We start from the raw sequence: 23743 nt of genomic DNA, 5'->3' as shown, positions 1-23743 counted from the left end.
GATTGGAACTGCACGATAGACCCCACCATGGATAGGAGAGGGGAGGAGCCCCACCCAGGTGCTGCAGCAGAGACATTGTGAGCAGCTGTGACTTACAGGAGCTGCACTCACTCTCTCTCCCACCACCTTTATCCATGTAAACTGCCTGACATCAGGGTGCTTCACTCTCCAGGCATCGACTATAGACCACATACATTCTCAGTCAGCACGGCAACAGGCTAGTGAAGGCTAGCATAGCTCCAGCTAGCTTTTCAGATCATCACTTGGCCCAGGCTTATGTCTCTGTGACATCAGGCCGACAACAGTCACCATACTGGAAGTTTAGTGTGAAGCTGTTGCAGGATACCTTTTGCTCTGTAGCTTTGAGGCTTTCTGGGCTCGATGGAGAGAGAAGAAGAGGGAGTTTGACTAGCTGGTAAGGCTCATATGAGACACTTGTGCCTGCAGTACACTGCTTTGTCCACAGCAGAGGTTAGAAGGCTGTTAAGTGGGCTGGAGAGTAGCATTATGGAAGTGGAGGAGGAGCTAGTTTGTCAGGATAGACCGGGGCTGCAGCACAACCTGGCTGAGCTGTGCAGGGACTTGGGTGGGTTCCTGCAGGAGCGAGCAAAGGGGGCGCTTGTGAGGGCTAGGTTCTCCATGCTGAGGGAGATGGAGGCTCCTAGCTCCTTCTGTTTTGGGCTGGAGAGGAGACAGGGCGATGACAGTCACATGTTTTCATTGTGGTTAGCCGATGGGCTCGTCCTTTACAAGTCCTTTACTTTAGGTTTCAACAACAGAGGCAGTAAAGAGAGGAGATGATGCAATATTCTACCACAGGATAGAAACTAGATGTGATAAATGTTGGTATCTCAGCTGCTTTCAAAACTCACATCAGCAGGAAAATACAGAGGTCAGGTATTTTCACTAATATTAATGTGCATGTAAAGCCACATTTAAATGGTGGTCTGTTGAACAGTATCAGTAATACTGACCTGAGAGTTTCCAGTCTACAGTGTGGACTCTCTAGTCCAACAGAGACCAGCTTCACTCCAGAGTCCTGTAAGTCATTCTTACTCAGGTCCAGCTCTCTCAGACTGGAGGACTGGGAGCTGAGAACTGAGGCCAGAGCTTCACAGCTTCTCTCTGACAGCTTACAGTCACTCAGCCTTAATGGATATGAAAAGATAAGGAAATATGATTATTTTATCATTTCAGTCACACAACTCACGTTAACAGATGATTAATGAATGCAAATATAGATACAGAGTTCAGTATGGCATCTAGGCTCTGATGATGTCACTTCCTGTAGCACTGGTTCAAATCCTAGTTGCTCTATTCTGAAGCAGCTGGAGATGTGACAGTGAACTATAGCTGATCTGGTTTGTGTTTTCATTTCAGTTCTGGACTCAATGTGTGACAGAATGTGATAAATCCTTTACTTTAGGTTTCAACAACAGAGGCAGTAAAGAGAGGAGATTATGCAATATTCTAGCACAGGATATAAACTAGATGTGATAAATGTTGGTATCTCAGCTGCTTTCAAAACTCACATCAGCAGGAAAATACAGAGGTCAGGTATTTTCACTAGGCCTGCATGATAGGAGGAAAATCTGCGATGTGCGATAACATTGTTCAGTATAGCGATGACGATACGACTTGCGATAAATAAACAAATATATTAGCTATACAGTTCCTATGTCTTTCTGCTTTAATAATGCTTTAATAATGCTAACATAGATGACAAACATAGCCTATGCCCACTGAATAAAGAAATGAAATACACACTGACTCTAACTGAAACTACACACAGCGTGTTTGGGCTTTGGCAGAGGGGCGGAGCGCACTGTTGCAAGGGAAAGGTGTACGCTGGATTTACAACACAAGACAAAATGATCAGATGCTGAGTGGGAATGCATGACGCATGTAAATAAAACCACTTTTGTTTCAGGCAGTCTTTGCGATGTGTTTATTGCGCATGTTCATATTGCGATGATGATGAAAACACGATTAATTGTGCAGCCCTAATTTTCACTGATATTAATGTGCATGTAAAGCCACATTTAAATGGTGGTCTGTTGAACAGTATCAGTAATACTGACCTGAGAGTTTCCAGTCTACAGTGTGGACTCTCTAGTCCAACAGAGACCAGCTTCACTCCAGAGTCCTCTAAGTCATTCTTACTGAGGTCCAGCTCTCTCAGACTGGAGGACTGGGAGCTGAGAACTGAGGCCAGAGCTTCACAGCTTCTCTCTGACAGGTAATTCTTACTCAGGTCCAGCACTTTCAGACTGGAGGACTGGGAGCTGAGAACTGAGGCCAGAGCTTCACAGCTTCTCTCTGACAGCTTACAGTCACTCAGCCTTAATGGATATGAAAAGATAAGGAAATATTATTATTTGATCATTTCAGTCACACAACTCACGTAAACAGAGTATTAATGAATGCAAATATAGAGAGGTGCAGCAATCTAAATAAGATATCAAAGCATAACGTTTGAGACAGGAATAGAGAGAGGTGCAGCAATTTAAATAAGATATCAAAGCATGAGGTTTGAGACAGGAATAGAGAGAGATGCAGCAATCTAAATAAGATATCAAAGCATGAGGTTTGAGGTTAATTGCTGTTTATAGATGAATCAGCTATATTTCCGGGTGTAACTGCCATTCATTTTAAACAGCAGTTCATGGTGAAACCACGCCCTCTTTGAACTCTAACTACTCCTTCATACTTTAAGCTCAACACTCACACTTAATGAGTCACCACTTTTAGGACTCTATCACCTTAATTCAGCTTTAATTTATCTTTTGTACTGTTAGGTTTATACTCTTTCAACCTTTATAATGGGACCCTATGGAGCTAGTCTTGTGTGTACTTTTTACAAAATTCACACATTAAAACTGTGACAGTTCACACAACATACAGAACTACATACGTATAGAACATTCACACTACATACATATATTATAAATCAGACTCTTTAGCTACTACTGCTCTCTGTAAAACTTGCAGAGTCAACCTTTACAGAGTCAGGAATTCTGACCTGAGAGGCACTGTATTGCAAGCAGAGAAATGTGTCAAATCAACTGAGAAAAACTGTAAATCAGAATCTTACCTGAGAGTCTCCAGTCTACAGTGTGGACTATCCAGTCCAGCAGACAGAAGCTTCACACCTGAATCTTGCAGCTGGTTCTTACTCAGGTCGAGCTCTCTCAGATGGGAGGGGTTGGACTTCAGAGCTGAGGCCAGGACTTCATAGTGAGTCTCTGAGAGTTCACAGCCAGAAAGTCTGTGATCACAGATTTAATGTAAGATTAGTTCTATGAAAGCAGAGCTGAGACTAAGCCCACATCAAAACGGACACAGCATAGCCTACTACTACTTCTAATACAAAGAATAACAATAATAGTAATAATAATGAGAGAAAAAGTGACAATAAATTGTATTGTAGAATTAGAAAATGTTCTGTGTGCTGAATGTGTAATATCACAAAGCAAAGCATAGCAGAATGCAATTACAAGCAATTCTGTAAAAAGTATATATATATACTACTTAACTATAATATATATATATATATATAGACACACACACACGTATATGTACATGTATTAGGGGTGTCACGGTACGTGTATTCGCCCTGTGTACGTCAAGGTAAGGGCTTAACGGTTCGGTGCCTGCAGCTACACGAAGAATACGTTGAATCCAGAAGGTAGCGGTAAAGCACCTAAACGATGTTTGAACGCCATAAACGCCACATACCAAAACAACACAAGAGCCATATGAAATCCGCGTTCACTGAATGGAACGTTTTGTGGTGAGAAACATTACCGGGGGTCGCTCCAGTGTGTTTACGAGCCGTACGTCGCTTCCATGCTACTTCACAAAACCACAAACAATATCGAAGCGTCCAGCTGCTCCCCCTTTACCGTCGTCAAAAAAGTGAAGAAATTCTGCACTAAGCTCTGACTTCAGTGCAGAGCAGTATTCTAATGACTTTTATGACTCAGGCGATAAGCTATTTTGCTAATTCTGTGTGAATTCAACCAAAGCCAACGAGGTAATGTAACGTTACGTAGCACTGACAAAGCTGTTAACTTGTAAACAAGCAACTTACATCGCGTGAGATGACAAGCAAGATGCGGTGAGAAAGACGTGACTCCTTGTCAAGTTCCAATAATCCATTATGATTACATTTTATCGATGACACACATGACCCAACGTAATCATCAGTACGTTACTTCCTCCCCCGCTGTCTGACAACTCCATGTGTTTACAGTGTATAATAAAGATTTAAAGTGGGGGAAAATGCCTTTGCCCTGTCAAACAGCTAGAATACAGACATCTGTACACTATCGCTGCTGTAGAGTAAAACCTTTTTGTGTGGATTCATTGCCTAGATATGATTAAACTGTGGACATTGTCCCACTTATTAGAGACTATTTCTGATTAAATAAGCGTAAAAAGCAAAACACAGAATTCTGAAAGATTAAAACAGAATTTGGGATTAGTTGCTCCCCCCCCCCCCCCCCCCCCCCCCGTTGTACCGAATTCGTACCAGAACCGTGACCCCGAAACCGAGGTACGTACCGAACCATACAGTATACTGTATATATATATATATATACACACACACACAAACACACACACACACACACACACACACACACACACACACACACACACACACACACACACACACACACACACACACACACACACACACACACACACACACACACACACACATTTAGCCTAAGCTTCACAGGCAGGTCATTTCAAACTCTGGCTAGACAACATATGATTAACATGATGACACTCCTGTAGATTAAAACAACCATATCAAGTAACTAACTAACTGTAATATAGACAGTGTCCACTGGAAAATACTGCTGTCTGTTGTGATCAAAATGTAGGTACTTTTTAAGCACAGCCTCTTAAAGGACAAGGCATTTTTAAGACATTTGTTACCATCAAACAAATCCTATATGAAAATAACAAAATCAACAATACATTTGCTCTACTCCCGTTACTTCCCACGTACCATTTTTAGCCATCTACCAGGAAGTCATTGGCTCCTATTGTAAGCTAAACACATGGCTACATGGACGAGGTTTATTGGTATAACAAAATCAGCTATTTTATTTTCATAGAATCTCTTGATGATAAGCAGCAATACACTATAAACACTGGTCTTATCCTTTAATTCCTGAGCTCCTTGGCTGCTTTGTATTAAGCCTTCAGCCCAAAGAAGATAACTATCAAAACTACACTTAAAGGAACACTCCGCCCATTTTCAACCAGCTTTGTATCATTAGAACATCAGTAGTATATCAGAAAACTGTAAACGGTTTTGAAGTCTGTCATTTAATTTGACAGTTATTGAGTGTTAAAGTGTGGACCAGTTAAATCACTGGTCCACACTCAAATTAATAACTCATTAACTCAAATCAACTCTCAATAACTGTCAAACTATTCATCATTCATCTAGTTTGACAGTTATTGAGAGTTGATTTGAGTTAATGAGTTATTAATTTGAGTTAGTGTGGACCAGTGATGTCACTGGTCCACACTTTAACACTCAATAACTGTCAAATTAAATGACAGACTACAAAACAGTTTACAGTTTTCTGATATACTACTGATGTTCTAATGATACAAAGCTGGATGAAAATGGGCGGAGTGTTCCTTTAACTGTAAAGTTAATAACAATCATTACAGCTAAACGAACTGTTTTTCACCAACTAACATGATAGCTATAAACAAACATTTCAGAATTAGAATCTTTGGAATGAAGACGCAAATTACACATTACTTGTTACTCTTCTTAAAAGTAACAAATCGCTTTACTTACTTATTCCAGTGAAAAGTGATTACCCTACTGATTTTTAAGGTTTTGAATCTACAGCATTAAATTCAGACTTTCCGTGATGTGCGATGTTCCATTGCACCAATACAGATGTTAAAGAGGCTAAACGATGAAACACAAGTAATGACCAAACTGGTAACTGTAATGTGATTACTGACACCGTAACAGTAATGCCTTACTTTATTTACTCTGTTACAGGAAAAAGAATAGCACATTACTTTGTGTGTTATGCCCAACACTGTGTTGCCACTGCTCTGTAGAACAGCAGTTTTATAGTGTTTGTTTGAGGAACTATATATCTTTATAGTTCATATGGCATCATGTGTGAAGGTAACGACACTGTAGATAATGTTAGAATTCAGATCAGGACTAACCGAGCCTCTCTGCAGTTCCTCACAGCTGGCATCAGTCTGATTCGTCCCTCATTTGTTGTGTTGTACACCTTCAGGTCAAACACATCCAGAACCTCCTCTGACATCTGCAGCATGTAGGCCAGAGCTGAGCAGTGGGTCTTAGAGAGTGTCTTCGACTTGTTCTCTGACTTCAGGAAGTCTTGGATCTGCTGATGTATTGAGTGGTCATTCATCTCCATCAAACAGTGGAAGATGTTGATGCTTCTGTCTGGAGACGTATTGGAGGTGTTCATCTTCTTCAGGTTGCTGATGGCTTTCTGGATGCTGTCTGGACTTATCTCTGTTTGACCTAGTAGGCCTCCTAAGAGACTCTGGCTGGACTCGAGTGAGAGGCCATGAAGGAAGCGGACAAAGAGGTCCAGGTGGCCATTTTTACTCTTCAGGGCTTTAAGCATGGATTTCTTCAGGAAGACATCCAAGGAGTGATCACTTCTATCCCAGACTTTTCCCAGGAATGTGCTCAGTATGTTCTTATCCCTGTTTGTGTAACAGTGGAACATGTAGACTGCAGCGAGAAACTCCTGGATGCTCAGATGAACAAAGCAGTAGACCGTCTTCTGGAAGAGCACACACTCTTGTTTGAAGATCTCTGTGCACACGCCTGAGAACACCAAGGCCTCTCTGACATCAAGACCACACTCCTCCAGGTCTTCTTGGTAGAACAGGAGGTTCCCCGTCTCCAGATTTTCAAACGCCAGCTTCCCCAGCTTCAGAAGAACGTCCCTGTCTGTCTCCATCAGCTGCTGTTGACTCATCTCATGGCTCTCATCATACTTCTGCTTCTTCCTCTCTGTCTGAACCAGCAGGAAGTGTGAGTACATCTCAGTCAGGGTCTTGGGCAGCTCTCCTCTCTGGTCTGTAGTCAACATGTGCTCCAGAACTGTAGCAGTGATCCAACAGAAGACTGGGATGTGGCACATGATGTGGATGGTCCTGGATGCCTTGATGTGTGAGATGATTCTGCTGGACAGCTCCTCATCAGTGGATCTCCTCCTGAAGTACTCCTCCTTCTGGGGGTCAGTGAACCCTCGTACCTCTGTTACCCTGTCCACACATGTAGGAGGGATCTGATTGGCTGCTGCAGGTCTGGAAGTTATCCAGAGGAGAGCCAAGGGAAGCAGATTGCCCTTGATGAGGTTTGTCAACAGCACATCTACTGATGATACCTGTGTGACATCAGACACAACCTCATTGTTGTGGAAATCCAATGGAAGTCTGCTTTCATCCAGGCCATCAAAGATGAATGCAACTTTACAGACAGAGAGCTTCTCTGCTGTGACCCTCTGTAAGGTTGGATGGAAAACATGGAGCAGCATGAGAAGACTGTACCGCTCATCTCTGATCAAGTTCAGCTCCCGGAAAGAAAGCAGAATCACAAGAATGACGTCTTGATTTTCCAAGCCCTCTGCCCAGTCCAGAGTGAACTTCTGCACCGAGAAGGTTTTTCCAATTCCAGCAACACCATTCGTCAGAACTACTCTGATGTGTATCTCTTGGTCAGGTAATGGTTTAAAGATGTCGTGGCACTTGATCTGAGTGTCATGGAGAGTCTCCATCTTGGATGCTGTCTCCAGCTGCCACACCTCATGTTGGGTATTAACCTCTTCACTCTGTCCCACTGTGATGTAGAGTGCAGTGTAGATCCTATTGAGGGGAGTTCCAATTCCTGCTTCAGCTGTTCCTTCTGTCACAAAGTCACATCTCATTATCAGACTGATCTTATGAACGTCTAAAACCTCCTGCAAAACGCCGTCCGCTGGAAGAGAAGAAAGATTAAACAAGTGTTTAACAGATATGCTGTTGTTTCCTGGTTTTAGAAATGGTGACAACAGTAGACAGAACCCCAGTCTTACATTGTGCAATGCTGGTTTGACTGGGTGTCTGCAGTCCAGATCTTGTTCTGGACCTTTTTCTACACTGGGGACAGGTGGAGTCTTCTGATGAACTGGACTGGGCCCAGTGTGAGGTGATGCACTGTCTGCAGAACCTGTGTCCACAGCTGGTAGAGACTGGGTCCCTCAGGACCCAATGACACAATGCACAGCAGGACAGCTGCTGCTTCACAACACCTAGACTCCTCTTCCTCTTTCTGTGGGGATGAAGGCAATTTATTATGACTGATCAGATGAAGATCAAACTAAAAATGACAATTTGAACAAAAGTTTGAACTATCTCTTGTTCAAATTGTAAAACTATTAAAATATTTTGCCCAGACTGTCTTTATACAGTAGATGCTCAGATAGCATTGTGCTGCCATCACATGTAAAGTTTATGTTCACATGTATCTGTTGTCATAGTTGTAGTTTAATCAGTGGAGTCAACATTGCATACCCATCATGGATAAACGTCACTGTGGTGATCATGGATGAATGCAACATTGTAACAGTTTTTCTGTTTGTTTCATATGTAATTATCATTAATGAATGTTCAGCTCAATACAAACAACACACAGTCCTATTACATCAACACTGATGACATTTGTTACAGAACACAGACAGTGTCTGGCAGTCATTGGTAAATGAATAAGTACCATTCTTGATAACCTCTGAGTACAGATCGTGTTAGCAGGACACAGAGATTGATCACAACAGTTAGGGTAGATACGATGGTAGAGTTCCATTACATTACATCTACAGTATCAACCACTGTCTGTGTTTACATGTCAAACACAAACACCATATGACTGAAAATTAGCTTTTCAACAATGATGGGAGGTTTTGGTGTTTAAACCATTTCCTGTGGGCGTGTCTTATGCATGTGGCCAGCAGTGAGCTGTTGTGGCTTTTAAGGTGGGGCTAGCAGGATGAGGGAATTTGAGCAACTCGGGGAGGAGGGCGGGGCTAAGGGTCAACAACGTCAGTCTGATATCAGATTTGTGAATTACGTCAGTATCGGCACCCCATACCGATATTGCATCAGTATCATCTCTAAGTCAAGGTCAAGGTTACTTTATTTGTACCCATAGGTAGATTGGTTGCAGGGAGAGTCACTCAATTTAAAAAAGGCACAGACAATAGACAGTAGACAGACATGAAAGTGCCAAGTGCCATAGTTCCAAACATTTTTTTTAAATTAATTAAGAAAACATTGGGGCCCAGAGATTTGCGTCATGAACACAGTCCTCTCATATTGTGATGCAACAGTGAAGGAAACAGTCCTCTTACCTTGTGTCTGAAGGACCAGGTTCATGACTGAAGAGTGGAGGATTATCTTTAGACCGGTCACTCTTCATAGACATACAGCTGGGTACTGGAGACTCTGCTCTCTGCCTGTGGTGCTGACCTCTGCAAATCAAAAGAAAAGGCAACATGTTTTCAGAGGTGATCAAACACAACGACTCTCCTTTTTGGGATAATTGATGTGAGGTTTTAATTGTATAATTAGTTTGTGTGCACACATTATGAATTAGGAGGAACGAAAAACAAAACATTTAGGGACTAAAATGTCTTCTGTGTGCATGAATCCAGCCAAACTGACGGCAGGTCTGACCCACATCAAGGAAGTGAAATATACTGTATATCTTGTCCTCCATAAAACGTGTTTTCTCTCCCTATGGTCACTCCTTGTCTCTGTAGTTTTCAGTGCAATCGTGTAGGTTATCAAATAACATTTCTTCATTACAGTATAACGGTCCTCTTACCTTGTGTCTGAAGGTCCAGGTTCATTACTGAAGTATAGAGATTGATCTTTAGACCAGTCACTCTTCATAGACAGACAGCTGGGTACTGGAGACTCTGCTCTCTGCCTGTGGTACTGACCTCTGGAAACACAAATGTTTGATACATATCATTAGTTCTAGTGACTTCAAATTCATGTTTTGTTCTCATATTCTACTATTGTCTTCATTTGTTGATTTATATTTTATTTGTTTAGATTATTTAGATTATTTCTTATGTTTAGATTATTATCATAGATTATGCATGTAGCCTACATGTACTTTGCACGCCCACTGGCAAAAAGGGGGTGTGGCCAATCGCAAAAAGGCACCTACATTTCAAATGGATTCACGTAACATCACAAAACTCTGTAGAAAGGTTGGTGGAGGTATGTATTCTACACTGCCCTCTAGTGTTTATATGTGTTCCTTTGTTTTTATACTGTATGTATTTATACTTTCATATTGTACATACTTTTCATTCATGTTTCTTGGCCTTGTTATGTTCTAGTGGTAGAACAGGTCAGTCTGTCATCTGTTGCAGACATTTCTACACATTTTGTCAGGCTGGTTTTCATCATCTGTATCTGTTGATCCAAACTCACATTGACATGAGTGATGACTTGTTTGACTCAGGAGAGGCTTTCCGGTTGATTGGCCGTGTCATTTAAGTCCCCTCCCCTTTCCTAATTGACTGTTTCTCGTTATATCTATTGATCCCCAAGTTGATAACTATGATGACCTCAGTATGTAGAACTTGATTGATAAATGTATCTTAACACTGTGTGAACAAAATGTGAGAGCTAATAATGATGTGATGAGACCAAGGAGGCATTGTTTTAAGTCACCAATAAGCTGTTTTAGGCTTTGATATTTGGTTTCATAGGGACAAACAGTTTCCAGCTTATCACACATTAAATGCTTGTTGTGTTTGGGATTGTCATTTGCATTATATTTAATTCCACCCACTGTGGCTTATATTTTATTGAGTTTTCAGATATCTTGATATTATTTGTCACTTAATTGTTCCAAATCCCCTACAGAGATAATTTAAACTTATCTCATTTTATTGTTATCTTATTCTTATTCTTAATGAATGAAATAATCATCTTGTTTTCTACTCAAATAGCAATGAGCTTGTATTTTTTCTCTTTCCAGTATTCCATCATATTTTTACTACTAACTTGATTTCATGAATACAATCTCATTGAACCGTATTCCATCAGGTAGGCTTACAGTATAACAGTTATCTTACCTTGTGTCTGAAGGTCCGGGTTCATTACTGAAGAATGGAGGATAATCTTTAGACCAGTCAGTCTTCATAGACAGACAGCTGGGTACTGGAGACTCTGCTCTCTGTCTGTGGTGCTGACCTCTGCAAATCAAAAGAAAAGGAAACATGTTTTCAGCGGTGGTCGAAACTCAACCGCTCTGCTTTTTGGGATAATTGATGTGAAGTTTTAATTGTGGCAACATCATTATTTTGTGTGAAAACATGATTAATTAGTAGGAATGAAAAACAATAAATTGAGGGAACAAAATGTCTTCTGCATGAATCCAGCCAAACTGACAGCAGGTCTGACCCACATCCAGGAAGTGAAATGTATCTCATGAGCACCTTCTTCTATATCTTGTCCTCCATAAAATGTGTTTTGTCTCCCTATGGTCACTCCTGGTCTCTGTAGTTTTCACTACAATAGTGTAGCTTATCAAATAACATTTCCTCATTACAGTATAACAGTCCTCTTACCTTGTGTCTGAAGGTCCAGGTTCATTACTGAAGAATGGAGGATAATCTTTAGACCGTTCAGTCTTCATAGACAGACAGCTGGGTACTGGAGACTCTGCTCCCTGCCTGTGGTACTGACCTCTGGAAACACAAATGTTTAATATATATCATTAGTTCTAGTAAAGACAGACAACTTTAAATTAATGTTTTGTCCTCATATTCTACTATTTTCTTCATTTGTTGATTTCTATTTTATCTTTTAGATTATGCATGAGAAATGTTATAGTTACCACCGCCAACAGAGTTGACTGGGAGGTTATGTTTTCACTCCCGTTTATCAGTTTTTTTGTTTTATCTCAAAAAGTTATGAGATATTATAAGATTATAAGATATTGCCGACAGTAAATGGAGAATATGGATGCCTTTATCGTCACTGTGCCCTACAAAGAGCAGTACAGCGCTCGCTGCTACTTAGCTTAGCGCTACAATGGTAGTGAACGGTACAGCTGCCTACTTCCATTCAGTCGCCCAAAATACACATTCCAACTGCTCCAGAAACACTCACATGTACATGTTGTGACTCGTGTACTCACCACACAATGAAATCACGGCTGTATTACTGAACGGGCATACCGGGCACTCGCCAGGGGCCCGAGAGCTCAGGGGGCCCATGAGCTAGAGTCTCTTCGCCCCTGAGCTCACTTTGCAGCTGAGACTCTAGCTTATGGGCCCCTGAGCTCACTTCGCAGCTGAGACTCTAGCTTATGGGCCCCTGAGCTCACTTCGCAGCTGAGACTCTAGCTTATGGGCCCCCTGAGCTCACTTCGCAGCTGAGACTCTAGCTTATGGGCCCCTGAGCTCACTTCGCAGCTGAGACTCTAGCTTATGGGCCCCTGAGCTCACTTTGCAGCTGAGACTCTAGCTTATGGGCCCCTGAGCTCACTTTGCAGCTGAGACTCTAGCTTATGGGCCCCTGAGCTCACTTCGCAGCTGAGACTCTAGCTTATGGGCCCCTGAGCTCACTTCGCAGCTGAGACTCTAGCTTATGGGCCCCCTGAGCTCACTTCGCAGCTGAGACTCTAGCTTATGGGCCCCTGAGCTCACTTCGCAGCTGAGACTCTAGCTTATGGGCCCCTGAGCTCACTTTGCAGCTGAGACTCTAGCTTATGGGCCCCTGAGCTCACTTCACAGCTGAGACTCTAGCTTATGGGCCCCTGAGCTCACTTCGCAGGCGGCCTGCGAAGAGACTCTAGCTCAGGGGTGCCCAAATTCTTTCCCATGAAGGGCCAAAACTCAATCTGGGTGGAGGGCCGAGGGCCAAAAATAAACGTTGTGGAATTACATTAAAATGTATTGTGTTTTATAGAAAATTAACATTCTAAAACTAAAATAACATTTTTTTATCTGTTTGGTAATTGTAATAATTTGCAATTGGTTATATATATTAAAAAAAAAACATCTGCATTTGTGGGGAGCTTAAACATTTAATCAGTAAACACCCAGTTAAAAACAGTTGTATTTTCCACCTTTGTAATCAAGAGAGAAATTTGACTTAATTCACAACTTGAAAAATCCTCAAGGTACTTTGAAAATCAGCTTTATTGTTCATCTTTTGTAAACAATTTGCCATGACAATTTGCAGGGATGCAATCTCAGGAGTGAACACAGTGGGCCCTATCGTTGCATCGGCGCAGTTTCTAGGCCGAGCGGCAGGCGCAGATCAAAGCAGTGGGCGTGGAAAGGCGCACTTGATATCGTCGTGCTGGCGCTAGATGCAGCCCAAAGCATTACAACCACGCCTTTTAGGCGTAAAATTATGCACCGTCATGCTCATTGGATAAGTGCAATAAACGAATCGCACGCTTGCCTTTTTAGCTCCAATTCCAGTGATCCCGCAAAACCAGATGAAAGCCAAACGCTCTGCCCCCCCCCCCCCCCTCCCTTCATCCAGCCTGTCTGTCTGCATTATAGGCTATTATTCCATATTATTATGCTTCTCAAACCAATCTAACTGCAGTTTCAATACTGCAAGCATGTAAATACGCTACACTATAGCAAGATCAAAGTGAAAATAATGTTCTATGCATCAGCTAGAAAAATATAGCCTATTAGATTGGTGAAAGTTTGTCCAGAAAGATATCATTTTCTCTCGCCTGCTGCAGGAAGGATGATGCACATAAATATACCCTACATTATGTCAAGTCATTGCATAAATGTGTTTTTATTGTAAAACTAAATGTGAAATAGGGCCAAGTTATTGGACGGACATCACAGTATAGCAGATGCCATTAGAAGCGCGTTCCGCTGTTACTTCTCTAAATCACGTTAACTCGACAAGGGGTATATATATGCCCAGGAGGACATATATGTTTCACATAGGGTGGTGTTTTCATTTCGAGGTTTTATTTGGTCCAATATTGAAATGTTGACAATGGCAGGCTGTGTTACCATTACACATTAATTTAGAACTACCTTTTATATCTATTTTGGCTCATTTGGTGGCTATTTAGTAGCGAAATGAAGAAACACAATGCATGCTGGGAACTCAGAGAGAGAGAGAGAGAAGGGTGACAGAGAAGAAGCAGTGAAGGCAAAGAATAGGCCTGCTTTTGAAAAGCGCAAAGCGCTAAATGTAGGCCAGCTCCCAAGATATGACTAGGCTGGTATTTAGCGCAGACACGCCCACTTTGGGACTGCGCCACGCCCATTCGGCCTAAAGCGCATTTGGCAGCCTAAAGCCTATTGCTATCTTGCCGAAACAGGCGCAAGGCACGTTTTTTTGCGGTTAAGGCCCGTAATAGCGCCGATGGCCTGTGGGAGAATAGAGCCCAGTATATCTGCAGCCACATTCAGACACTGTTTCACAAAGTCACCACATGAAAAAGCTGTCCACCCTTTGCAATCAGTGCAGATATCTGATAACTTGCCCGAGTTGCATTCTGGATAAAAAAAAATTGGGGGGCAAAAAAAAAAAAAAAAAAAAAAAAAAAAAAAAATTGCGCTGTGAGGGGGGGCCCGTGAGGGGGGCATGCCCAGGGGCCCGTGAAGTCATAATCCGTCTATGAATGAAATAATAATCCAAAGTTACTGGAAACGGTCATTTTCAAAGTAAATCCACACACCAAGATCTAACAAAGAGTAACCAAACTAACCAAGAGTAACTGAAGTTACTTCCTCGTTTGGCATGAGGCGCTGTACACAGCGCATGCGCCTGTGTACAGCGCCTCATGGCAAAAGTCCCAGTAAAACATATAACAGTCCTCTTACCTTGTGTCTGAAGGTCCAGGTCCATTACTGAAGTGTGGAGGATAATCTTTAGACCAGTCACTCTTCATAGACAGACAGCTGGGTACTGGAGACTCTGCTCTCTGCCTGTGGTACTGAACTCTGCAAATCAAAAGAAAAGGCAACATGTTTTCAGAGGTGAGCAAACACAACGACTCTGCTTTTTGGGATAATTGATGTGAAGTTTTAATTGTATAATTAGTTTGTGTGCACACATTATGAATTAGGAGGAACGAAAAACAAAACATTTTGGGAATAAAATGTCTTCTGTGTGCATGAATCCAGCCAAACTGACGGCAGGTCTGACCCACATCCAGGAAGTGAAATATACTGTATATCTTGTCCTCCATAAAATGTGTTTTTTCTCCCTATGGTCACTCCTTGTCTCTGTAGTTTTCAGTACAATAGTGTAGGTTATCAAACCACATTTCTTCATTACAGTATAACAGTCCTCTTACCTTGTGTCTGAAGGTCCAGGTTCATTACTGAAGTGTGGAGGATAATCTTTAGACCAGTCACTCTTCATAGACAGACAGCTGGGTACTGGAGACTCTGCTCTCTGCCTGTGGTACTGACCTCTGGAAACACAAATGTTTGATACATATCATTAGTTCTAGTGACTTTAAATTCAAGTTTTGTTCTCATATTTTACTATTGTCTTCATTTGTTGATTTCTATTTTATTTGTTTAGATTATTTAGATTATTTATTATGTTTAGATTATTATCATAGATTATGCATGTACATGTACTTTGCATGCCCACTGGCAAAAAGACGGTGTGGCCAATCGCAAAAAGGCACCTAAATTTCAAATGGATTCACGTAACATCACAAAACTCTGTAGTAAGGTTGGCGGCGGTATGTATTCTACAGAGTGCCCTCTAGTGTTTATATGTTTTCCTTTGTTTTAATACTGTATGTATTTATACTTTCATATTGTACATACTTTTCATTCATGTTTCTGGGCCTTGTTATGTTCTAGTGGTAGAACAGCTCAGTCTGTCATCTGTTTGCCGACATTTCTACACATTTTGCCAGGCTGGTTTTCATCATCTGTATCTGTTGATCCAAACTCACATTGACATGAGTGATGACTTGTTTGACTCCGGAGAGGCTTTCCGGTTGATTGGCAGTGTCATTTAAGTCACCTCCCCTTTCCTAATTGACTGTTTCTTGTTATATCTATTGATCCAGAAGTTGATAACTATGATGAACTCAGTATGTAGGACTTGATTGTTAAATGTATCTTAACACGTTCACTGCCAATGACGTGTTTTTACGTCAAACAAAATCCAACCGTTCACTGCCAATGACGTGTTTTTACGTCAAAAAAATCGATTTTGTTTTTTTGACGGTGGGATGTGCATCTAACCCTTTTACATCTCTTATATAAGAATTGGACGTGTACAACGTGTACAACCCATTCCACCGACCCACTAAGTGGCGACAGTGCTTTCCTGACTAGAGGAAGGCAAGCAAAAAGCAGTGTGACGAAGCCATTCTCATGAAAATGGATTGGCGAAAACGCTTTCGTTTTCGCGCTGATTGCTGGCGGTGCGGGATTGCAAATTTGCATAATAGATTACGGGTGGAACACACTTTGAAACACGCAGCATAAATATGACCAGAATCGCAAAAGCTTCATCAAAGCTCTCAACCAAAACTCCAAGAAGCGAGCGAGTCCATCCAGACTTCCTCAAAGAGCGGCCGCGCAGACAGGCACAGCAGCAGCAAAGCAGTGAGACTGGTGACGCGAGGTTACAGCAGCAGAAACGAGCTTGTGACACGGCCGCTGCAGCCAAGAAGACACACACGGAGGGAGGAGTTGGAAGCAGAGGGGGGTTTCCTGCTGTTATGGAGAAAATTACTGTTCAAAACTATTGTTTAGATGTCTGACGTCTTACTGATGCCAAAAATGAATGGTTAAAGTGACTGTTCTATCGAATTTCACAAAAAGCCGTTTATCTCAGAATAATTTTTCTGACGCTGAAACCATGCTGTATTCAACTGCTAATGCTTACATAACTACTAACTCTACAAACTAACTCTTTTAGACAGAGAAAGCACACATTCTATTAGTTCTTTTGAGATATTGTGTGTTCACAAAATCTTAGCAGAAAAGAATCCTCGGGTCTTGAAAGATGAGCCAGAATCCTCAAAAAAACCCTCTGGCAGAACCTACCTACAGTAAAAAAAAAACGGCTGGCAGTGAATGTGTTAACACTGTGTGAACAAAATGTGAGAGCTAATAATGATGTGATGAGACCAAGGAGGCATTGTTTTAAGTAACCAATAAGCTGTTTTAGGCTTTGATATTTGTTTCATAGGGACAAACAGTTTCCAGCTTATCAAATGCTTGTTGTGTTTGCAATTGTGAGTTGTGTTATATTTAATTCCACCCACTGTGGCTTATATTTTATTGAGTTTTTATATATCTTGATATTATTTGTCGCTCAATTGATCCAAATCCCTACAGAGATCATTTAAACTTATCTCATTTTATTGTTATCTTATTCTTATTCTTATTCTTAGTCTTTTTTCTACTCAAATAGCAATGAGCGTGTATTTTTCTCTTTCCAGTATTCCTTCATATCTTTACTACTAGCTTGATTTCATAAATACAATCTCATTGAACCGTATTCCATCAGGTAGGCTTACAGTATAACAGTCCTCTTACCTTGTGTCTGAAGGTCCAGGTTCATTACTGAAGTGTGGAGGATAATCTTTACACCAGTCACTCTTCATAGACAGACAGCTGGGTACTGGAGACTCTGCTCTCTGCCTGTGGTGCTGACCTCTGCAAATCCAAAGAAAATGCAACATGTTTTCAGAGGTGATCAAACACAACGACTCTGCTTTTTGGGATAATTGATGTGAAGTTTTAATTGTATAATTAGTTTGTGTGCACACATTATGAATTAGGAGGAACGAAAAACAAAACATTTAGGGAGTAAAATGTCTTCTGTGTGCATGAATCCAGCCAAACTGACGGCAGGTCTGACCCACATCCAGGAAGTGAAATGTATCTCATGAGCACCTTCTTCTATATCTTGTCCTCCATAAAATGTGTTTTTTTCTCCCTATGGTCACTCCTGGTCTCTGTAGTTTTCACTACAATAGTGTAGATTATCAAACCACATTTCCTCATTACAGTATAACAGTCCTCTTACCTTGTGTCTGAAGGTCCAGGTTCATTACTGAAGTTTATAAAATCATCTTTAGACGAGTCACTCTTCATAGACAGACAGCTGGGTACTGGAGACTCTGCTCTCTGTCTGTGGTGCTGACCTCTGCAAACACAAATGTTTTATACATATCATTATTTCTAGTAAATACAGTCAACTAAATTAATGTTTTGTCCTCATATTCTACCATTTTCTTCATTTGTTGATTTCTATTTTATCTTTTAGATTATGCATGAGAAATGTTATAGTTACCACCGCCAACAGAGTTGACTGGGACGTTATGTTTTCACTCCTGTTTATCCGTTTGTTTGTTTTATCTCAAAAAGTTATGAGATATTATAAGATTATAAGATATTGCCGACAGTAAATGGAGAATATGGATGCCTTTATCGTTACTGTGCCCTACAAAGAGCAGTACAGCGCTCGCTGCTACTTAGCTTAGCGCTACAATGGTAGTGGATGGTACAGCTGCTACTTAGCTTAGCGCTACAATGGTAGTGAATGGTACAGCTGCCTACTTCCATTCAGTCACCCAAAATACACATTCCACCAGCTCCAGAAACACTCACATGTACATGTTGTGACTCGTGTACTCACCACACGATGAAATAATACTCCAAAGTTACTGGAAACGGTCATTTTCAAAGTAAATCCACACACTGAGATCTAACAAAGATTAACCAAACTAACCAAGAGTAACTTAAGTTACTTCCTCATTTGCCATGAGGCACTATACGCAGTGCATGCGCCTGTGTGCAGCGCCTCATCGCAAAAATCCCAGTATAACATATAACAGTCCTCTTACCTTGTGTCTGAAGCTCCAGGTCCATTACTGAAGAATGGAGGATCATCTTTAGACCGGTCACTCTTCATAGACAGACAGCTGGGTACTGGAGACTCTGCTCTCTGTCTGTGGTGCTGACCTCTGCAAATCAAAAGAAAAGGCAACATGTTTTCAGAGGTGATCAAACACAACGGCCCCTATCGTTGCATCGGCGCAGTTTCTAGGCCGAGCGGCAGGCGCAGATCAAAGCAGTGGGCGTGGAAAGGCGCACTTGATATCGTCATGCTGGCGCTAGATGCAGCCCAAAGCATTACAACCACGCCTTTTAGGCGTAAAATTATGCACCGTCATGCTCATTGGATAAGTGCAATAAACGAATCGCACGCTTGCCTTTTTAGCTCCAATTCCAGTGATCCCGCAAAACCAGACGAAAGCCAAACGCTCTGCCCCCCCCCCCTCCCTTCATCCAGCCTGTCTGTCTGCATTATAGGCTATTATTCCATATTATTATGCTTCTCAAACCAATCTAACTGCAGTTTCAATACTGCAAGCATGTAAATACGCTACACTATAGCAAGATCAAAGTGAAAATAATGTTCTATGCATCAGCTAGAAAAATATAGCCTATTAGATTGGTGAAAGTTTGTCCAGAAAGATATCATTTTCTCTCGCCTGCTGCAGGAAGGATGATGCACATAAATATACCCTACATTATGTCAAGTCATTGCATAAATGTGTTTTTATTGTAAAACTAAATGTGAAATAGGGCCAAGTTATTGGACGGACATCACAGTATAGCAGATGCCATTAGAAGCGCGTTCCGAAGCGCGTTCCGCTGTTACTTCTCTAAATCACGTTAACTCGACAAGGGGTATATATATGCCCAGGAGGACATATATGTTTCACATAGGGTGGTGTTTTCATTTCGAGGTTTTATTTGGTCCAATATTGAAATGTTGACAATGGCAGGCTGTGTTACCATTACACATTAATTTAGAACTACCTTTTATATCTATTTTGGCTCATTTGGTGGCTATTTAGTAGCGAAATGAAGAAACACAATGCATGCTGGGAACTCAGAGAGAGAGAGAGAGAAGGGTGACAGAGAAGAAGCAGTGAAGGCAAAGAATAGGCCTGCTTTTGAAAAGCGCAAAGCGCTAAATGTAGGCCAGCTCCCAAGATATGACTAGGCTGGTATTTAGCGCCGACACGCCCACTTTGGGACTGCGCCACGCCCATTCGGCCTAAAGCGCATTTGGCAGCCTAAAGCCTATTGCTATCTTGCCGAAACAGGCGCAAGGCACGTTTTTTTGCGGTTAAGGCCCGTAATAGCGCCGATGGCCTGTGGGAGAATAGAGCCCAACGACTCTGCTTTTTGGGATAATTGATGTGAAGTTTTAATTGTATAATTAGTTTGTGTGCACACATTATGAATTAGGAGGAACGAAAAACAAAAAAATTAGGGAATAAAATGTCTTCTGTGTGCATGAATCCAGCCAAACTGACGGCAGGTCTGACCCACATCCAGGAAGTGAAATGTATCTCATGAGCACCTTCTTCTATATCTTGTCCTCCATAAAATGTGTTTTTTTCTCCCTATGGTCACTCCTGGTCTCCAGATCATGCTCCATCTGGGCCCTTCTTGAACTAACATCTTTCTCTCTCTTAAAAAAAAAAAAAAAAAAAACTAACTTAACTTTACCACTATTCCTTCAGATGTTGTAGTTGTCATAGACTGTGTTGCATAGTTGATTGCTCTATTGCTGACAAAAATGTGTTATTGTAAGTCGCTTTGGAAAGTGTCTGCCAAATGACGTAATGTAATGTAATGTTGATCCAAACTCACATTGACATGAGTGATGACTTGTTTGACTCAGGAGAGGCTTTCCGGTTGATTGGCCATGTTATTTAAGTCCCCTCCCCTTTCCTAATTGACTGTTTCTCATTATATCTATTGATCCCCAAGTAGATAACTATGATGACCTCAGTATGTAGGACTTGACTCATAAATGTATCTTAACACTGTGTGAAAACATGTGAGAGCTAATAATTATGTGATGAGACCAAGGAGGCATTGTTTTAAGTAACTAATAAGCTGTTTTAGGCTTTGATATTTGTTTCATAGGGACAAACAGTTTCCATCTTATCACAAATTAAATGCTTGTTGTGTTTGCAATTGTCAGTTGTGTTATATTTAATTCCAGCCACTCTGGCTTATGGTATGGTGTTTATTCTTAATCTTCGAGGGGAAACATGGTTTGCCACCAGAGCGAGTACAGATACACAAACAGGAAACAGTAACATACAGCACAATAACAATAACACAGTAGAAAGAGAGAGAGCCTCACAATGCAGAGCTAGCAGTGTTCATGAAAGAATTTGACAGCAGCAGGAACAAAGGACCTTCTAAATCGCTCAGTAGAGCACCGAGGCATCAAAAGCCGATCACTAAACGAACTACGCAGGGCATTAAATACATTATACAAAGGATGGCCTTCAAAAGAAAGAATAGAGTTCAGTTTTCTCCTTGTTCTCTTGGCCATAGTGATCTCCAAGGAATCAGAGGGAAGGCCAATCACTGAGCCAGCCTTTTTAATCATTTTGTTGATCCTATTTTTGTCAATGACCGTGATGCTGCCCCCCCCCCCCAGCAGAGCACAGCATAAAAGAGGACACTAGCTAGGATACCTTGGTAGAACACATGAAGAAGTGACCTGCTGATGTCAAATGATCTAAGCTTCCTCAAGTGGAAAAGTCGAGACTGGGCCTTCTTGAACACAGAATCTGTGTTCTTCTTCCAGTCCAGTTTACTGTCCAGGTGGACACGAGATACTTATAAGACTGGACTATTTCTACCTCCTGCCCTTTAATTATGACAGGGGAGACTTCTGCCTTCTTCCTCCCAAAATCAATAACTAGTCTAGCTCTTTGGTCTTTTCAACATTGAGCAGTAAGAAATTGTCATCGCACCAAAGAACAAATTAATCGATCTCCTTTTTATAGGCCCGATCGTCACCTTTATTGATGAGACCAATAAGAGCAGTATCATCAGAAAATGTCTGCATATGACACATGGCCTCACTATGTCTGCAGTCCGCAGTATAAAGAATAAAGAAAAAAGGAGCTAAAACTGTTCCCTGAGGGGCTCCAGGTTTTGTCCAGATAATATCTGACACTATATCATCCAGCCTAACAAACTGAGGTCGAGGCACAAGATATTTCATGCACCAGGCGATGGTTGAATTATGCAATTTATACTGAATCAGTTTGTTTGCTAGAATGTGAGGCTGGATAGTGTTAAAGGCGCTCGAAAAATCAAAGAACATTTCCCTAACAGAGCTGGCAGATGATTCAAGGTGACAATAAATACGATGCAACATAAAAATCAGCGCATCGTCAACTCCTACACTCTTCCTGTATGCAAATTGCAAGGGATCTAAATAAGGTGCCACCTGATCCCTGAGGTGGCCCAGCATAACCCTTTCAAAACACGTCATAATGTGGCATGTCAGAGCAATAGGTCTCAGGTTAGTGAGGCTGTCACACACATAGTTATTTTTAGGAATAGGGACAAGACATGATGTTAACCACATTACAGGAAAAGCAGATGAAGACAGAGACAGAGAGAACAGAGAATGAAAAACATGGCAGCACAACTGGTCAGCACAGACCTTGAGGGTGCGTGGATAAACACCATCAGGCCCAGGACCCTTGTTCACCTTAATGCGCTTAAACTCCTGATGAACCTCTTCAATAGAAATAACAATAGGGGGGCAACTGTCCTCAGGCTGAGCCAGAGAGGAGAGGATGCTCTCCTGCACCGCAGGAAATATGCTATATATTATATTTTATTTAGTTCTTATATATCTTGAAATTATTTGTCGCTCAATTGATCCAAATCTACAGAAATCATTTCAATTGATCTCATTTTATTGTTATCTTATTCTTATTCTTAGTGAATGAAATTTTTTTATTTTTTTCTACTCAAATAGCAATGAGCCTGTATTTTTCTCTTTCCAGTATTCGTTCATATCTTTACTAGTAGCTTGATTTCATGAATACAATCTCATTGAATCATATTCCATCAGGTAGGCTTACAGTATAACAGTCCTCTTACCTTGTGTCTGAAGGTCCAGGTTCATTACTGAAGAAAGGAGGATAATCTTTAGACCAGTCACTCTTCATAGACAGACAGCTGGGTACTGGAGACTCTGCTCTCTGTCTGTGCTGCTGACCTCTGCAAATCAAAAGAAAAGGCAACATGTTTTCAGAGGTGATCAAACATAATGACTCTGCTTTTTGGGATAATTGATGTGACGTTTTAATTGTGGCAACATCATTATTTTGTGTGAAAACATGATGAATTAGTAGGAATGAAAAAAAACATAAATTGAGGGAACAAAATGTCTTCTGCATGAATTCAGCCAAACTGACAGCAGGTCTGACCCACATCCAGGAAGTGAAATGTATCTCATGAGCACCTTCTTCTATATCTTGTCCTCCATAAAATGTGTTTTCTCTCTTTCTATGGTCACTCCTGGTCTCTGTAGTTTTCAGTCCAACAGTCTAGGTTATCAAATAACATTTCCTCATTACAGTATACAGTATCAGTTCTCTCACCTTGTGTCTGAAGGTCCAGGTTCATTACTGAAGAATGGAGGATAATCTTTAGACCAGTCAGTCTTCATAGACAGACAGCTGGGTACTGGAGACTCTGCTCTCTGTCTGTGGTACTGACCTCTGCAAATCAAAAGAAAAGGAAACATGTTTATAGAGGTGGTCGAACTGAACAGCTCGGCTTTTTGGGATGATGGTCGTTTTAATTGTGGCAACATAATTATTTTGTGT

At 41.3% G+C, this 23743-nt stretch overlaps 1 protein-coding gene across 1 annotated transcript in view; it reads right to left on the bottom strand.

Annotated features, from left to right (window-relative positions):
* The window catches only part of LOC310791304 (uncharacterized protein), a 221587-nt gene that overhangs the window by 14816 nt on the left and 183028 nt on the right, over window positions 1–23743 (bottom strand). Inside the window, exon 17 of the mRNA XM_083652991.1 lies at window positions 975–1148. Coding sequence (XP_083509117.1) covers window positions 975–1148 — 174 coding nt within the window. The remainder of the gene's footprint in view (window positions 1–974; window positions 1149–23743) is intronic.

Source organism: Poromitra crassiceps (genome assembly GCF_964638095.1).
Source record: "Poromitra crassiceps genome assembly, chromosome: 16".
Lineage (NCBI taxonomy): Eukaryota > Metazoa > Chordata > Actinopteri > Beryciformes > Melamphaidae > Poromitra > Poromitra crassiceps.
The sequence above is the reverse complement of the archived record's forward strand: the minus strand, read 5'-3'. Positions and strand labels throughout refer to the sequence as shown.